This window comes from Pithys albifrons, chromosome 2 (genome assembly GCF_047495875.1).
Source record: "Pithys albifrons albifrons isolate INPA30051 chromosome 2, PitAlb_v1, whole genome shotgun sequence".
In the NCBI taxonomy this organism is placed as follows: domain Eukaryota; kingdom Metazoa; phylum Chordata; class Aves; order Passeriformes; family Thamnophilidae; genus Pithys; species Pithys albifrons.
The window spans coordinates 66,122,543-66,141,058 of record NC_092459.1 but is presented as its reverse complement, the minus strand read 5'-3'; the positions used below and the strand labels follow the sequence as shown (position 1 = coordinate 66,141,058).

General features: G+C 40.6%; 1 protein-coding gene across 5 annotated transcripts in view; it reads left to right on the top strand.

Moving 5' to 3' along the window:
* The window catches only part of LOC139669006 (SAM and SH3 domain-containing protein 1-like), a 566,693-nt gene that overhangs the window by 457,779 nt on the left and 90,398 nt on the right, over positions 1-18,516 (top strand). For all 5 annotated transcript variants that reach the window (XM_071549356.1, XM_071549360.1, XM_071549355.1 and 2 more), the window contains exon 2: positions 8,406-8,534. In XM_071549356.1, the coding sequence (XP_071405457.1) occupies positions 8,406-8,534 (129 nt within the window). The remainder of the gene's footprint in view (positions 1-8,405; positions 8,535-18,516) is intronic.

Below are 18,516 nucleotides of genomic sequence, written 5' to 3'. Positions count from 1 at the left end.
AAAAAAACCACTTTATTTGCAGTATTTTGAAAAGGGTAAGAGTTTTTTTTTTGTTGCTGTAAAGATGGGGCATTCATATATATATATATATATATATATATACATGTGAAAAAACTCTGGTTTAATATATTTTTTTGGATCTAGAGTGAATGTGCACTGAAGTCAGTGGGTTGTATGTTACTTCAGATAACTTCTGTAGTCTTTAATATCAAAGTGTGTAATTGCGCATTCTGCTTATTGTACAGAATCTATAACCATTTTAACCATGCTCTAGAGAGTTTGACACAGTATTATTAGATCTATTTTTGTAACTCCATCTGTAAAGCCATATAGTTTAATGACTCAACCCTCAGATGCCATAATAATTAATGGAAAGTCTTCTATTGAATCAGTCTGATCTGTATGTTCTCTTTGTTCTCAGAGTGTCCAGTTATAGAGAGGTCAAGGGAACCATGGCAACCCTTCAGCACCCTCCAAAATAGCTGTTCTCAATATAAAAATGTCATGACTTCTACACTTGACTTTTTTATGCCTTCTCCTGAATATCAAGGCAAGCACTGGCTGCCTGGCCTTGCACTTCTGTCTCATTCACATTTCTTACCCTGCTGACTGTCAAGACGGACTTTGAACCTGTCATTTCATGGATGATGGAATTGTTAGTTCCACAGAATGGATGATTGTCCTTTCCAAGCCCTAGAAAAAGAAAGGAGTGTTTTTCTAGCAGCTTGTTGGGTTCTTTTTTAATGCAACCATTTTGAAGCTGTGCCAGAAGGCAGAACACCAGCCCTATTCCTGCCAGAAATTCTTTGCTAGTGAGGGGACAGGTAAGAGGGTCAGAAACGTGTAGCTGATAAAATTATCATGAAGCACCTCATGTTTTCCTACAGATGCCTGTCCTTGCTGTGGGTCAGTATTACTGTAACAAATTGAGATGCAAGCTTTAGCCAGAGAGGTGGATGCAGGTTTAACTCCTCTGTTTTGAAAAGGTTTGGATCTGATTTAAATTTATCTCCTTAGAAAGAACTCTGGAGGACCTGGAATACGTGTCTCTCTCAGATTAATCAACTGTAGCCTGAATTCAAGTATTAGTATATTTTCCAATGCATGGAGTTCTGCTGCCAGTCCAAGGTTGCTTAGGGAAGGATGCACAAGTTCCTCAGGCTTTTATGAGCTTGCATTAGTAAAAATATGTAAAAAAGGGCTGGTATCTTAGTCAAAGTTGTCCCATGAAAATCTGAGCATTCCTTGCTTTCTAGCTAAACTAGTTCTGCTTAACTTTAAGCATCTCACAGAATGTGTTCTATGTAGATGAAGTCCTGTTGAAAGCAGCATGTGTATTAGGCACAAACATGTTTTCCTTCAGTAGATATTCTCATTTCACCACTTTTTGGGCCCTCCTCTCTCTTACCCGTCTCCCCTCCCCAAACAAGGCTGTTTGCTCTGGCCCATGTTCTGACTTTCATTTATGCACTTCTTAGAGCTATCCAAACCAAAGGTATTACTGAAATGCAAGGTCATGTTCCACAAATTTTTGGTAGGCATCCCTGTTAAAATCCAACTGCCAGAAATAAGCTGCTAATGTTTACAGTGACTCTCCACACAGTAGTCATGTGTTTCAGGCATGGAAATGGATTTTTCTCATCTTGGCCTGTGAAGGTCAAAAACATGTCTTTGCCAGGGCATGATTGCAGAGTGTTGTGAACGGGCATCTTCCCTTTGCCAATGCCCTTTCTTATATTCATTTATACTTTAACAGGAAAAAAAGATTGTCTTTCTCCCAGTTTCTCACCTGGTCCTAAACCTCCCAGTTTATGCATGTGCTGTGACCGGAGCTGGGGAGGTTTTTAAGTTTTGAACTTGTATCGTTGCATTGTGTGCTGTAACCTGGATTGCCACATGTGGATGGAGACCCATCTGCCTCACTGACCAAACAGGCTTGTAGCATGCACATCTTCTTTACATTTTTGAGATTCATGCAGTTACATGAATTTCACCCAGTGGCTGTGAGAGTGAGCACATATATCCAATAATCAAGACGTCTTTCCTGATGTTCCTACAGTCTGCTGGAATAGGAGGAGGATATACTGGAATATGCAGCTTTGTAGTGCATTTTTCAGATTCTGAGATAGAAAAGTGCAAACTGAAGTAGTTGTATTTTTGGTAGCTTTTTGTAAAACTCTTATTCTGCATGGAGAATTATGTAAAAGGTATGTATGCCGTGCTAGTGCTTAATACTTAGATTCACATGCAGGTTCATGAAATTTGTTACTTAGCAGAGTCTAATATTCCTCCTTAGCTGGTAGTGCTTTTATTCTATTACTGTTTTTAAAATACGAATGTATTTTTACTTAATTTTACAGCCAGCAGGACTGTCTGATAAAAAATTTTTACACTTTCAGATGTCAAATACAAAGGATTCTGCCAGGGCATTAAACTAACTGATGTGCAGTGACCGATAAATCCTAACTTTATAATAAGTGTCAAATTGTTCCAACTTTTCTTTGTAGTCACTCCATTGACAGGAATCCCAGTAGATTTCTTTGGTATTCATATGCATATCAGAACTAATTCTCTGGGAATTTCAGGGCAATTCATCATTTTGCTCTGTGTTTTATGATGCCAAAAAGTATTGCATGCATACATGATGAGATGGAAATTTAGCAACATACTTGACAACTGAAAATAAAAATCAGAGATAACTTCTGTTTTCATTAGAATATTTTATTAAATCTTCATTTTACATTTAACCCTTTATAAATATTAGGTTGTTTACTTTCCTGGCTATCAAACTATTTAATGAAAAGGTCTCAGGCAGTAGTGAAGTCTTGGGAGAAAAATATTGTAACAATTTCCAAGTGGTGTGTTTGGGGAATGGTATTTCTGCTCATTATTTATGTTGCTTATGAATTTTTTTCCACCAGAGAAGATTTGTGGGATTATATAGCTGAGACATTGTAGTTTGTGTGGCAATAACACAACTGGTGTAAAGCACTCTTCATGCTGGGGCTTTGTTTAACTGTTAAATTTGTAACAAAATGAGAAAGAGTTTACTATGAGGTCTTGGTTTTAAAAATTTTACTGTCCTAAAGCAGTTAAGAACATTTCAAAGGCTACCGAATTATAGATATATCAGTAAGAAGAAGTTCAAAAGCAATGTCTTTTTTCATTACTCACTTAACCTGTTTCAATATCTGACCCATCCATGTCAAAATGGGACATAGTGGTACATAACTGAAGGCTTATAAAAAGTTGCATGAGTTTATTATTTTTGGTATCAAATAAGTGTATGTTACTTCTTACCTGTGAAACTAAAATGGCAGTCCACGTTTCTCTAAACCTATGAAAATTAGCACTGCCTAATTTTTATGCATATTTATGCATCAGAGTGGAATATTTTTTAAATATCAATGCTTTTATTTTTCTATTTTTTAATAATTCTAGGGATTTTAAAAAACATTTCGGACAATTCCTTCAATTCTTTATAAAGAAATCAATGACTTATTAAGCTGAAGCTAATGTTTCCTCCATGAATATTTTAAAACACTCGAAACCAAAATAGAAGTACAAAGCACACTGTGGGTAATTTTGTGTGAGGCAGTTTAGAATTATTTGGAGAAGTTGGGGGATCAGTGTAATGAATAGACAGATGAAATGCTGTAGCTCAAAATTCTTCTTCTGGTTAGTTATACTTGTGGTTTGATGATATCTAAAGTATGTCCTTCTGACCATTATAAGTGCAGTAGAAAAATGAAACATCTTCTCTCTTCTTTAAGTTTCACAATGTTTTTAGTAGCACTTAAAGAATAAAGGAGAATGGAGATAACAGTATGTAGGGATGAAATTTGAGGTCCTATAAATCAGATATATAATCCTTTGGAAAGTTATGACATCATTTACTTACATGCAACATAATGGATGCTGCAAGTTGTGAAATACTTCATGTCTTTGGCTTGGGTTGATTTGTGTATCCCTATTTCTTTTGACAATAGCAATGCTTTCTGCATGCCCACACGCATAAACTCACAAAAGAAGCTCTTGGCCACAGAGACAAATGTTTCAATCGGCATCTTCCACTACAATTTTCTGGCAAGCTGAGGTGCAAATGCAAATGTTTGTATTTTTGTTCTATCTTTTTGTAACTGGAGGCTTCAAACCCCAAAGTTGTCCACATCTAGTTAGGATGCATTTGTAGAGTGGCAGCCGTGTGAAACTGTAGCTACACTTGGTCTGGTAATGCAGCAAAACTGCACGGCAGGGCTCCTATGAGTGTGTGTTTTAATTTTCAGTTCTCATCTCTAAGAGCCTATGGGTTTTTTTCCTGTTCCTTCATCTTTTTTGGACATTAACTTTTGCCACAGGACTAAGCCTTCCCTGGAGGGCTGGCATGGGCTTGTTGCCGTGAGTGCCCCCAAAACCAGGACTTCGAGCCAAGTTAATGTAGGGAAAGATAAAAAGGTACATTCTTTAATGGCCAGGCTTGGGGCTTTTAGGAATACATGATGACATCTTTGCGCTGCCCCCTTCCTCCTAGAACACTGATTTCCATGGTTTTTATAATATTGCCCACCCAATCCCCAGTTTACACATCTCTCAGTCCAGCCCCAGTCCCACCCCTGTGCCATCCCCCAGGATTTTGGGGCTGGGGTCACTGGGACCCTCTGTTCTTCATCAGCTCTTCTTCCTCGGGCTTTGAAGTTCTTCCAGTGTTCTTAGACTCAAGGTTGTTGGTTTATGTTTGGTCTTGTTTTGCAGGCCTTTCTGATAGTCTTCAGCTCTTGTACCTTGAAGAGATCCTAAATAGCTAAAAGAATTTAAGCCACTAATCTGTGGTAAGGGTTAGAATGTATAAACAATGAACATAAGCTGTTACAAATGTGAACACTACATTTGCTACAGTTACAAATACTTCTAAAATCTATAAAAATGAAAAATCAGAAAACCCCTTTGGCATCAGGCTGTATTTGAAGCACAGCCTCTAATGGAAGTGCCGAGCACTGCCAACAATCCCTCCTGTCAGTCAGGCGGGCTGGTGCCTGCAGCTACGCTCCTCTGGACACTGCGGCACTGGCAGACCAGGTCACTTGTGAATAGGCCTTTCTTTGCAGCCACGTGCTCGCTGGTGGTGGGGTCACCTGTGTTCTTTGGGCTTTAATTGAGGTGCTGGTGTCAAGCTAATTTTTCTCTAGGGACAGTCACAAGCCTTTAGCCTTTTAGAGATTACCTTTAAAAATAGCACAGTGAACTGCAAACCAGCACAAATGAAAAATGAGAACTTGTTCAGCTTTGTTTCATCCGTTGGCAGTGCCACTGGTATCCCGCAAATGGTCTGTGACTACGTGTCTGAGGATTTGTGGGAAGGTGCGGGGAGGAGCGCTGCAGTGTGCTGTGATCCTTAGCTCTGCCTGGCTCTTGGCTAAGCTGAAGTTCACCTGATGTCTTTGGATTTGGAGTATTCCACTCAATTTCAGGGTAATGAATTTACCTTCACAAGTTACACCCATTTTGGAGCAGGTTTACTTTATGAATTTCATAGATTTCAGAAATTGAGAAAGGAGATGGACTAATAAATTAATTAAGAGGCGAATTTCATACTGTTCTAATAGAATGATGCTTTCCTGTGTTGCCTTCTATAATTACTGTTTCCACCTCCTGTACTCTTAACCAGAAAAGTTTATCAAAGAATAAACAGATTCTGGCTGGGCAAGATACTCCAAAGTGGGGATTTTTGGTAACTCTTAAAGAGGGATGTTTGTTATGGTAGAGTGTATGGAATTCAGATGTCACATCATGTCTTTGGAAGTCATATGTGTTTTCTTATTGCCCACAGAAGTGAGCAAATAAAGGTTAAGTTTTGGGGTTGCTTTTTCAGTTTGGTGTTCTGTTTTGGGTTGGTTTTTTTTTTCCCCAACAGTGCAGTCCTAGTTACTCCTGTTGAATGTGCAGATGTTGTGAGGACAGCTCACTGTGCATGTACGATCAGCAAGCATGCCCTCAGCCAGCCTAAGGATGTCCAGTTCCACAGGAAATTGTGTGGAACTTAGGGTACAGGAAAGAGTCCAAGTTTCTTTCCCAGCTTATTGGGAAGTGATGGATAGCAAGGAGATGGCTGGAGGAAGACATACTCTTGCTGCCTCATGTGAGCAGGTAGCACTGCTCCCCTAGTAGTAAGGCAGGGTAGCGCTGTCATATTCTCAAGGATGCTTGTAAACTATACACTTGCTTAGCAGTGTGGAACATTGTTTGTTCCCAGCTCTGGAAGGTCTGAAGTTCTCCAGAGTGTATTTGTACAAGGACTCTGATCTTTTAATGTTTGAAATATCTCCTATGTGAGATCTTTGGCACGTTGTATGATAGGAACAACAGTAAAAAATACATAGATATGTAAGGGAAGTGTGATTACTTTGCTTTTGCTGCTCCAACAAGTGACATGCAAGTTGTTTTCAACCTGTACTGAACACAGTAGCTTTGAGAAAATGTAAGCTGTTCTGAATTTTGGCAGTGTGAGCTCTACAAAACTTCCTGAGGACTGGAGATATCTGTTGCACACGGGGAGTTGCACATCAAAAAAGTAGAAACTGGGTTTCACAGACTCTGAGATTTAATGGCCTTTCACTTTGATTTAAACTGCAAAGTTTTTTCCAATTCTCTGGAAGTGATACTATATTAGAACAGATCTACCTCTTCAGCAAATTCCAGAACCTTAAGGGTAGTACCACAGACTTATTTCCAAATGGCAACATCTTCACTAAGGTGTGGTTACTAATTAACAGTTCCTTCTGGCTCATATGCTAAAATTCTACCTTGCAATTTATGTATATTATTAGCATAGTTATTTTTAAATTATTTCTCTATTGCTTAGTTTTTTTCTTAATAATCAGGGCATAATTTTATATTTGTACATGTGCATCTGTTAACAACAGCAATGTACTCTGCATTGGTGAGGCCACACCTTGAGTATTGTGTTTCGTTCTGGGCCCCTCAGTTCAGGAAAGATATTGAGGTGCTGGAGCGGGTCCAGAGAAGAGCAACAAGGCTGGTGAAAGGACTGGAGTACAAGCCCTATGGGGAGAGGCTGAGGGAGCTGGGGTTGTTTAGCCTGGAGAAGAGGAGGCTCAGAGGTGACCTCATCACTGTCTATAACTACCTGAAGGGAAGTTCTAGCCAGGTGGGGGCTGGTCTCTTCTCCCAGGCACTCAGCAATAGGAGAAGGGGGCACGGGCTCAAGCTCTGCCAGGGGAAATTTAAGTTGGAGAACAGAAACAAATTCTTTCCAGAGAGAGTAATCAGGCATTGGAAGGGGCTGCCCAGAGGGGTGGTGGATTCACCATCCCTGGAGATTTTTAAACTGAGATTGGATGTGTCACTGAGTGCCATGATCTGGTAAAGGGACTGGAGTTGGACCAAGGATTGGACTTGATGATCTCGGAGGTCTTTTCCAACCCAATGGATTAGGTGATTCTGTGAAATAACATTCTGCACTGCGTTCTTCTCTCAGGATAGGTACACAGTGTAGATTGTTACCTTTTCAAAGAATGTATACAGTAGGGAAACAAAATTACTCCATCCCATCTTTTGGACCTATTTTAAGTGTGTGCATATTGTACCTGCCGACCCCCTCACCTCACAGATGCGACATACATATCTGAAATTTAGAAAGATTTCTCATGTCACTTAAAATCCAGCCTGGTTTTTTGTTTTGTTTTGTTCTCATTTTCTTTATTCACTACTTTAAATGTATGAATCTGGATTGTAATTAACAGATTATTACAATTATATTTCTGTCCATAGTCCTTTTATTAGCAGTGTAGCAATCCTGTCCTGCAGAGCAGGCATTTGAGACTCAGCACGCCATGTTTTCATGTCCAGTATATCTTAAAAGACCAACTGGCAGAGTGTCTTTGCAAGTGTCATTGTTTGCAGGCTAGCTGCTTGGGCTTATAAGCAAGAAGTTTAATAATTTTAATTGCTGTAAGTTACTGTCAAGGAAAACAGGGCTACTCTGAAGTCAATAAGGTCAATGAAACATAGATAATGACTGGCTAATGGAGGAGTGGGCAGCTGCTTGGGAGCAGCAGGTAAAATATGACAAAGTACATGTTGGTGGGAGGGAATTGAAGCGGTTAGTACCTGAGGATATGTTGTTTCACTGCTCTGCATTGCTGTCCCTGCCTTTGCTCTCTGTGTTGGCATTATCAAGGTCCCAGCTGTTTGTGAGGAGTTAACTGTGGTACTGTAGTTCCCAACTGTTCTTGCTTGTTAGGGTGCTCTGGGCTAAGGATGGAGAGAATGACCTGAGTGTTGTGCGCTGGATGTGCTGCAGGGAGGGGGTTTCTTCAGAGTTGTGCTATTACCTTTAAATTAGAATTTTAGAATTGATTAACCTGTTTTCTTTGTCTCCATTGTAGGATGGGTCCCTGGGAAATATCGATGATCTGGCTCAGCAGTATGCAGACTACTATAACACTTGCTTCACAGATGTGTGTGAGAGGATGGAAGAGCTGCGCAAGCGGAGGGTTTCCCAAGACCTTGATTTGGTAAGTAGACAAGTTATGACTTTATTAACAAGTGATTGCCATTCATGCTCCAGATGAAGAATCAGTATTTCAGCTTAACGAGATCTACCCAGGGAAATAACTATATGTGGTTGCATTCATGAACACAAACATTTCAGCCAACTCAATTAAGCATTTGGAAGTTAGCTGGATTAGTTTTTTTCTTGGTATTTGTTATGATTCATTAAACCTTGAAGTCTGCATTTTTTATTTCTTCTTTAATATGAGTACTTTTTGCTTGCACAAATTTACTTGCAAACCTCAACTCTGAGGTGAGATAGTGTCTGACAAAAGCATCGTTTCCTTGCTCCGAGATGCTCCCAGTGGGAGCACAATGAAACTATGTGCTGTTTTTCAGTTGCACTGTGCAAACTGTAAAATAGTGCCTTACAGAAGTCCAAGGTGCAAATACTGGTTCCAGGCTCCCAAATGTAAGCAGTCTTGAATCCTGTGAACCCTTTTCCATTTTTATGCATTATAGAGCCTGTAGTAGGAGACGTTGAGTCATGGAGCCCTTCAGGATGGAAAGGACATCAGGAGGTCTCTAATCCAGCCTTCAGCTCAAATCACTGTCAGTGCTGAATTCTCAATAGGTTCCTCAGGGCTTTATCTGACTGAGTTTGAAGACCTCCAAGCAACCTGTTACACTGCTTTGCTATATTCATAGTGAACTTTTATTTTTGACTGATATTCTATGAAATACTGCCCAAGACAATTTATACCTGTTGTCTCTCGTTCTCATGTCATGCACGTTTTTGATAACCTCCCCATAGGTACCAGCAGGCTGACAGTAAGTCTTCTTCAAACTGTCTTTTCTGACAGATCAATCTTCCAGCTCTTCTTGGAGGGCAAGGGCTCAAGTCCTTGAGAGCACCATGGTGACTCTTCCCTGGACTTGTTTGAGTTTACTAATGCCCACCTGGCATGCAGGACTGCAGTGTCAGAGTTGATGGTCCAAGAATGGCCTGCTGTGTGCCAAGGAAGAATCATTTCCTGTGATCTCCTGGCGATGCTGCTATTGACATAGTGTGGAATGCTGCTGGCTGCCATTGCTGCCTGGACATGCTGCTAGCTTGTGCTAAGCCTACTGTCACATACCCTTTTCTGCAGAGCAGGTTGACCCAGCCAGTCAGTCCCAAGCCTGTGCCAGTGCATGGGCTTGCTCCCACTCAGAAGCAAGACTTTGCATTTGTCCAAGTTGAATTTTGTGAGATTGCTGCCCCTCTGAATGACAACTATATTGACATGAGGAAGAATTTCTTTACTATGAGGGTTACTGAGCACTGGAACAGGCTGCCCAGAGAGGTTGTGGTGTCTTCTCTAGGGATAGTCAAAATCCATCTGGATACAATCCTGAGCAATGTGCTCTAGGATGACCCTGCTTGAGCAGGGAAGTTGGACTAGATGACCTCCAATGGTGCCTTCCAGCCAGACCCATTCTGTGACTCTGTGACTGCAGCCTAACGTGGGCATCATCATCTATTATCCTGATGACTGTGCCTGCTATTTTCTCCTTGGGTTTGTAACAGATTAGGTCCCTGCACTACTATGCTTGTAACTGGCCTCCAAGTACAGCAGGTTAAACACTACTCTTAAAGCCCAGCTAGTCAGTTTTTCACCCATTAGTTACCTAGAGTCCCTGGGGACTCCCACTTCAGCTGAAACTAGTCTGTATGCAGGTCATCTCATACCTTCTTTTTGTTAGGTTTAAGAGTGAATCTCTTAGGACATACCACAAAAACATCATGTGTTTTCACTTGTTGGACAATTTCCTTACTCTCCCTTAAAACCAGTAAATGGTTGTTACTATTTACAACATGTACATAGGTATATATTGCTGATTCCTGTGCTTTTTTCATTATAAACTTCTTTGCTAGTTTTTGTCACATTCATAAAGATCATCTGTGGCAGAGAAAAAAAAATGGGTTTTAGTCTGTTTTGTCAGGTTTTCAGTGTTTGTTTCCATGAGAATTGTATGTTTTTACATACAAACTTACAGATATTTCCTTCAAATGTTGTCTCACATAAACATCTGACTGAAGGGTTTTCTTTTGTTGGTTGGTTCGTTGTTTCTATGTTGCTTATGGTTTTGCTTTGGTGGTAACTTGTATAACACATGCAGAAGCTCATAACCAAAGTAAAGTTCATACCTCTATTGAAGCACAGTAGCACTGAGGCAGAGCCAGAATGGGATCTGCTCACATTGCTGCAGGTTTTTTTACAAGGTCAAATCCTTTAAAACAAATGTGGGAGCTGAAGTTGTGTAATTGTATCTTCTACCTTTGCTTCCCCAGATTACAGATAGCAGCAAGGAGTGGTCGATTCCTTTTTCTAGCAGCTGTATCTGATGATGTGGATTATTTAAGGGTACTTTCTTTCTTCTTGAGATTCCAGTATAGCAACTGAGAGGCTTCCAGAGCTTGTACAGACTATAAGCTTCAGTTACACAATGAATGGCTGCAGGATCAAGGCAAAGGGTCATCTCCTCTGATGGACTGAAGTTTGTTAGTTCCTTCTTTATGGAAAAAAAATCAAATTTATTTTGCAGATCTGTTGCTGCCAAGAAGTTCCAAGAATTAAACAAAAGGTTATTGCAGGAAATCCTTTTGTAGACAGACCCTTGAGGCTTCTGTGCAGAGCAGCCTATGGCGCAGAATTGTGGTTCTCTTGAAAACCCCTGTGCTTGGCAGGCCTGGTGTTCTGGGTAGCTGTTGGCCTCAATGAAACTCCCTTTCCTGGTGCTCTTGGAAGGCAGCTCCAGTGCTGGGTAATGAAGTGTGCCTTATGGCAGGAGAGGACTCCCTTCCATTTAGACAGATGGGGCTAATTTGTCTCCCTTCACTTCCAAAGCTACAGAAGCCAGGCTGGAGAAAGCCATGTGAGCTTAATTAACTCACATCAAAGGTGCGGATCTTCACGCTGGTTTAAATAGATATGAGATCACCCAAGACAGACCAGTGAGTGATTTGTCTCAAGAGAAGCTGTAGTCAGAGAAAATGGCTGTGTGAAAAAACATCCTTGAAATTCCTCTTCAGTGTCTCTGATACTGAGTTTCCTCACTTTAGTGGTTCAGTGTTAACTTCTTGAACTGTCAGGTCAGAGAGAAGATATTGCAATTGAAAATTAAATTAGTGCTCCATTTTTGCTACATCTGTCACTCTTACAATACAGTTTCTGGACGTAAGCTAGCCATTCTGCTGATAAGTGAGTCTGTAGGTATTGGCTCACTTTCACAAAGCAGCATCCAAAGAGCGCTGACTGCAGCTGAAACTTGCTCTCATCAATACATTGGCAAGTTTGACTTAGTTTCACAGGGAGGGGGAAATGACCATAGAGACTAGAATGCATTTTTAGTGTGATAGAGTAGTGTGCCTGTATAATCTGGTGTTGAGGCAGGAGTTGGTTTAAACAGCAGAGCAGTTGAAGCGACTGCAGAAGTACTAATATGAAAGGCAGAACAGAAGAGTGACTCATTTGTAGTGATGTTTTTGTTCTCTTTAAACCTTGAGGAAAGGTGGTGTATTGGCAGAGGTTTTGGAATAGTGAATGGAGAGTAATGCTGGGGGAAACGCTGGCTTCATAGCGTATCCCAGATGTGCTATAATAGCAAAAAAAATGTGCACCAGATAGTAAATACATGCAGCTCCAAAATTATTATGCATCAGTGTTTTGGGGTTATTAGTCTAATCTGACTGCTCTGACATAGATTGCTCTTCTAGAAAGGGTGAGGAGGGACAGTGTTGTCTATATGCCCTCTCCTCCCAGCAGTGGGGCTCATGCCAGACCTGGAGGTGGGCGGTGTATCAGCTCTTCCTCCCCTCCCCGATGGTCTTCTTGCTCTCTTTTAGCAAAGTGAATAGAGCAGAGCTGATATGCATGGAGTGTTTAGTGCAAATTTTCAGAGGTTTACTGGAGTCAAGGTTACTGAATCAGTATGAAAATGCAGTATGACTGCATAACAATACATAGCAGAAACATAAAAGGCCAAAAAGTTAGGTTGCTGCTTTTACTGAATGCTCTGAACAAAGAGAAAGAACAGGTCACCCCAGGGGTCAAAGTGTCCTCTAAACCCTGCGCAGAGAGGCTGTGTCAGAAGGACCAGTGTAATAACAAAGTCATGTCTGAGCTGGCAGAGCTTTACCAGGAACATGTATTTAGCACTGGCTTGCCCAGATAGCCCTTTGTAGTGTGTCCACTGGAAGGACAGAAATATGAACTGTTTATTACTGCTTCTGTACACTTGGAAATAATTACAAGCTTTTTGGGACCAAGTGTTGATATCTTGATTGTATATTGTACTTTCTAATCAGCTCTCCAACCTTTCCTATCAGACGGTGGTAATTTCAGTCTAGATATCCTGCTCTGAAGTTGAATTTTTTTAAAAAATCACGTGGTAAAATTGTTTGGGAGAGCAGCATATCTTGTAACAAAACATTGGGTGCAGATGGAGCTGAACACAGAGTATTTTTCCAAATGGTAGTGCTGTCAAGGATTGTTAGTTGTCCCTAAACAAGATAACGGCTTTTGTGTTTGGAATTTTGCCTGTGTTTTTTGTAGTGAAGAATGTGCTTGGGTTTGGACATTAATGTTTGTGAACAGCATGGGAGTTGCCCACATTTCCTAGCATTTTGCCTATTCCTGTGTACCGTGTGGTTTTTTGGCCAAGGAGAAACTGAAGGTGGAGTAGATATAGTGGATTTTCAGGCCTTTGATGGATGTATCACTGGTAATATGAGGTAGACATCTGCTAAAATGCAGTTATGGTCAGAGAAGTGACTCTGTGAGGATGGTTCTTTGTTCATACAACATCTTTGTCTTTAAATTTGAGAGATATGGATGAGATGGATGGACCACTTGGTGTATAAGGAATTGGCTGAATGGCTGCACTCAAAGAGTTGCAGTCAACAGCTCAATATCCAAGTGTAGAAGAGTGTTGACTGGTGTCCTCAGGGTTTGATATTTGGACTGGTACTCTTTTAACATCTTTGGCAACCTGGACAGTTGGTTTGGGTGCACCCTCAGCAAGTTTGCCAACAACACCAAGCTAAAGTGGTCAACATGCTGGAGGAAAGGGATGGCATCCAGAGGGACCTTGACAGGCTTGAGAGATGGACCTGTGTGAACCTCACGAAATTCACCAAGGCCAAGTGCAAGGTCCTGCATGTGGGCTGAGGCAATACTGAATGTGAATAGAGGCTGAGTCGAGAATGAATCGAGATTAGCCCTGAGGAGAAGCATGTGGGGATGTTGGTGAATGAAAATCTTGACACGACCAGCAATGTGTGCTCACAGCCCAGAAAGCCAACCACATCCTGGACTGCATCAAAAGAAGCATGTCCAGCAGGTTGAGTGATGTTATTCTCCCTTCCTATTTAGATCTGATGAGATCCTGGAGTACTGCATCCAGCTCTGGGGTCCACAGGACAGGAAAGATAAGAACATGTTGGGAGTGAGTCCAGAGGAGAGCCATGAGACTGATGAGAGGGCTGAAGCTCCTCTCCAATGAAGATAGGCTGAGAGAAATGGGTCTGTTCAGCCTAGAGAAGAGAAGGCTCTAGGGAGACCTTATTGCAGCTTTCCAATAGCTGTAGGGGGCTGCAAGAGAGCTGGAGAGGCACTTTTCACAAGGGCTTATAGTAATAGGACAAGGGGTAATGGCTTCAGACTGACAGAGGGTAGGTTTAGATTAGATATTGGCAAGAAATTCTTTACTGTAGGAGTGGTTAGGCACTGGAACAGGTTGTCCAGAGAAGGTGTGGGTGCCTCCTCCTGGAAGTGTTCAAAGCCAGATCAGATGGGGCTTTAACAACCCTTTGGCAGCAAGATTGGAACTAGGTGATCTGTAGGATACATTCCAACCCAAAACAATATATGACCTACTTCCTTTGTATCTTTGCGGTCGTATCTACCTGGTTCACTGACAAAACCAGGTTCACCTTGCCTGTCAGCAGGGCAGGACAGCATTGATTTAGCTGTGAAAGAGCAAACTGCATTCTGTTGTCTTACCCGTCATGGACAGTGGCCAGCTAACTGCTGCTGCCTAGATCTGTATTGTAGTTGATGATCAACGAACAGATGGTGGTTTTCTGATGGCCTCTGACAGCTATGGTTGTGGCACTGAGAAGATGCACCCATCTTACTTGTAAATGACATAAATTAGAAATTAATCCCACTGTAAGCTGAAAGGCACACAAGTAAATCTTTATTTCCACACCCATTCAATTCATTTGAACGTGTGAAAGGGGAATGTTCACAATCTCTCCCTATACACAGTGGTAAAGTTAATTTGTTTTTGACAATCCTGTGTGTTTTTACAGTACCTGCACATGTGCACAAGTAAAGTCAGAAAATAGAAATTAACATAAAACCATCATAACTTTATTGCCTTGCTTCCCAACTTGTATATAGTCCTCATAAGTCTTGGCTGTGCATGGTTTTAAAAGATGCTCATCAACCAGTTACAGAATCATAGAATCGATTGGGTTGAAAAAGACCTCCAAGATCATCGAGTCCAACCCTTGGTCCAACTCTAGTCCATTTACTAGATTTACCATTTACTAGTTGTTTGATTATAAATGGAGTTGACCATCTAGATAATGTCATCACATATAAGTGTTATGCCCAGCAAGACAGAGTGGAGGAAAAGTAGCAAAAGTAGAGTAATTAGTAATTTGAGTGATAGGATAATAAGGCTTTAGCTTTTTTAGAGGTGTATTTGTCTGATACAATATTACTGGTTGGCAGTATTATGAGACTACTTGAGAAACTAGCCAACCCTTGCTTAAGGAGACTAAAATACCCAGAACAGTTGCAGTCAGTGACTGATGTATATTTAAAAAACCTCCAAGGGAGTTAGCCACCAAAGTTGGAGTTGAAAGCTGGGATGCTGAACAACTTGGTGGAGTCTGCCTGTGCCTGCTCCATGTCTGCTATTCTTCCCATGTTGTTTACATTAAAATTTCAGGATCCTGAAATAGACTGCTTATTTCTTTCTGTGAAATGATCACCTCTGCTTTGCAAATTCAGTCCTGGCTGCTGTTACCATTGTCCTGAGAGGACACTTCTATATATTGCTGGAACAGGATCCCAGTGTTTTGTTTTGTCTTGCTGGCTGCAAGAGGCTCTCCAAAGTATAAACAACATCTGAGTTGGATTAGAAAGATATCTACAGCACAAAAAATCCAGTTGGAGGACACACAGATAAGATTTCCTAAAGTTTAGAGTTTTCAGGCTTTATGAGGCAGACATACAAAAGGAAATGTAGCAGTAGAAGACATGGACTTCCAAACATCCTTTGTTTTTTCTCCAATATGGCTTTAAATAGAGGGGATTTTGCCTGAATATGAAGTGCATACAGTAAATCTACATTAAAAATGTTTAATGTAAATTTACTGTGTCTGGAGTCTCAGTCTCTCAGTATTTTAGGCTTTATCTTCAGGAGTTAAATTCATAGTGACATTCTCATCATTAATAGAGCTTTTGAAAGGTAGACACAATGGAAATTCTGGAACAGATAGGCTATTTTTAGTGTCTCATGTATCACACACCAAGACTGAAAAGGCATTCAAATATAGAACTAGCATTAAACATGAAAATAAAGCAAGGCTTGTTCCAAATGCAGCACAGTGAATACCATTCTTAAACAGTTCTTAGTCCACTTAGTACTAGCAGACTATGTAAAAATCTCTCAGCTTTCTGTAAGTTAATGATCTCCTGCAGTCTCCTCACTGTTCTTGTTGGAAGCCCATTTATGAATAATCCCTTAGGCAAAATCTGTCCATTTATAGACAGAGTTTGTAGCTAGAGATGCAGCCGACTGCGCAGCTGGGATGTTTTGGATGACCTTATCTTCCTTTCATACTTTTGCAAGGTCCTTGCTTTTTGGAGCAAGATCTTCTGTTTAACACTTGTGGTCTTCTGAAAATGTTTGTATTTTTGACAGTGTCAGTGTTATGGGAAGAACAGGTGGTCAAAGGTATTTTGTTTTCTGAGCTGGTAATACTTTTATGAATAAAATAATATTTATGTTATAAATAGGAAAGGTAACTCACTCCTGGGCGTCGGACTGGTAACTGTGGAGGGGAGAAATTCTCCTTAGGTATATAAGTATTTTTCTAGGTATTCTTAATCTTCTAACATCATTTACAGTAGTTTTCTCATTTCTTCACATTCAGCAGGAATTTTACTTTGAACTTTAGATCAGTTGAATATAATCTCACTATGCTCTTCTTTTATCCGAGAAAAGGTTTGGATCTGCTGGGACTGACAGATTACATTTGTATTAACTCTGATTTCATGTCATTGGAGCCTAAGGATGTTAGGGGGCAGGGGTAATCAGTTGACTAACTTTAGCTCGCTTTGTGTATTTTCTTTTCCTTTCTTCCCTCAGAATTTAAAAATGACAGCAAAAAAATGGAAATGTACAGTTGTCTGGACCATTAGGCATATTTCACTGCAAAGGATAGGATCATTAAAAAAGAAAGCAAATCTCCTAGGGGAAAAAAACCCACACATCCAAAAAGCCACCCAAAACAAATGAACCAACCAACAAAAAAAACCCCTACAACACCCCCCCCAAACCAAACCAAACCAAAAAAAAAACACCAGAAAGAACAAAACTAGCAAGCAAAATCGAACTTGAAACACCCAAACTCTGTGGTGAGCAGTTTGTGTGATGTGCAGTCCAGCTTGCCATTCACATGTTACTATGAGATTTCCAAAATACTCAGCTAAGTGGCATTACTCTAGGAAGAACAGCAATGTGTATTCGCTGTGTTAGAAGTGTCAGACTTTTGTAATGTGATAGCAGCAAAACCAACAGAAGAATGACCCTAGAAGGTGTAATTTCTTTTATTTTGATGACTCTTCTTTGTCCTTGGATAGTGTCAGCTTGGCTTCCCAATCAGCCTCTCTGTGCTCTCCTTCTTTAATTCCCCAACCACTACTGACCAGTCCAACTGTGTGTCCTGAAGGCAGCTGGCAGCAACTTTAAATATCAGCAAATTGTAGCACTAGCTTGTGCTTTCTCTAAGTCCTTGAGTCGAGAAACACCACCATGTGTCCTCATGGAATAGTAAGGATATTGCTCAAGGCAGAAGTCTTGAACTGAGTTGAAAAACCTCACTTGTGAGAAACAGAACAGCCTTACAGGTCATCAGGGAAAACAAACAGGGCTTAATCAATAATAAATCAACTGCACGTTGTGTAGAGAATGAGAAACACATCAGGGGTATTTATGCACATCTGGATGTGCTTTGGAATGTCTGTCTCCGAAGCAGAAGGGTGCTCTTCCAACAAAGATGCCCAGAGGAAGACAGGCCTCCATCTGTGATTTCAAAGGGGCTGGTTTCTTTTTTTTTTTTCTTGTCTGCTGTCCTGGCCCCTGCTCTTCTTGATGGTTCTGATGCTACAGAGCTACTCTCCTTTGATCCGTCCATGCTTTATCTTCTCTCGGTGTTGTGTAGGTTTCCTGTTTCAGCAGTGTCGCCTGAAGCACACAGAGAAATGCTCCATTTCAAACAAGATGTTCTGTGAATTTTCTGTTTGAAGGAAAACTCAAGCAGTTTGAGGAGATGTAATTTCTTTGGTGATTGATCAATCTGTTTTCCACAAAATAATGAAAAGGAATGACTATCAGGTGGAAACCCCTCTTCCTGACTCCCATATGTCATATCCCTCTTGATTTATATTTGTAAGTTTTCCCCAATGGTTTAGACTGCAGCTGTATTTTACATAAGGGAACAAAGTAGTTTGGGATTACTACATCCAGATTTTCCCAGACTCTAAGGCTTCTTTGGTTGTTGAAGCCAATAGAGTTGGGAAAGGCAATAATCCTGTAAAATCATATATATATGAAAATGAATGGGTAATATTTTCAAAAGAATTCAATTTCAGTTTCTTATCAGAGAGATGAATTTCTTGCATTGCTTGTAGGCATGATGAATAAAATCAGTCATGGATTATA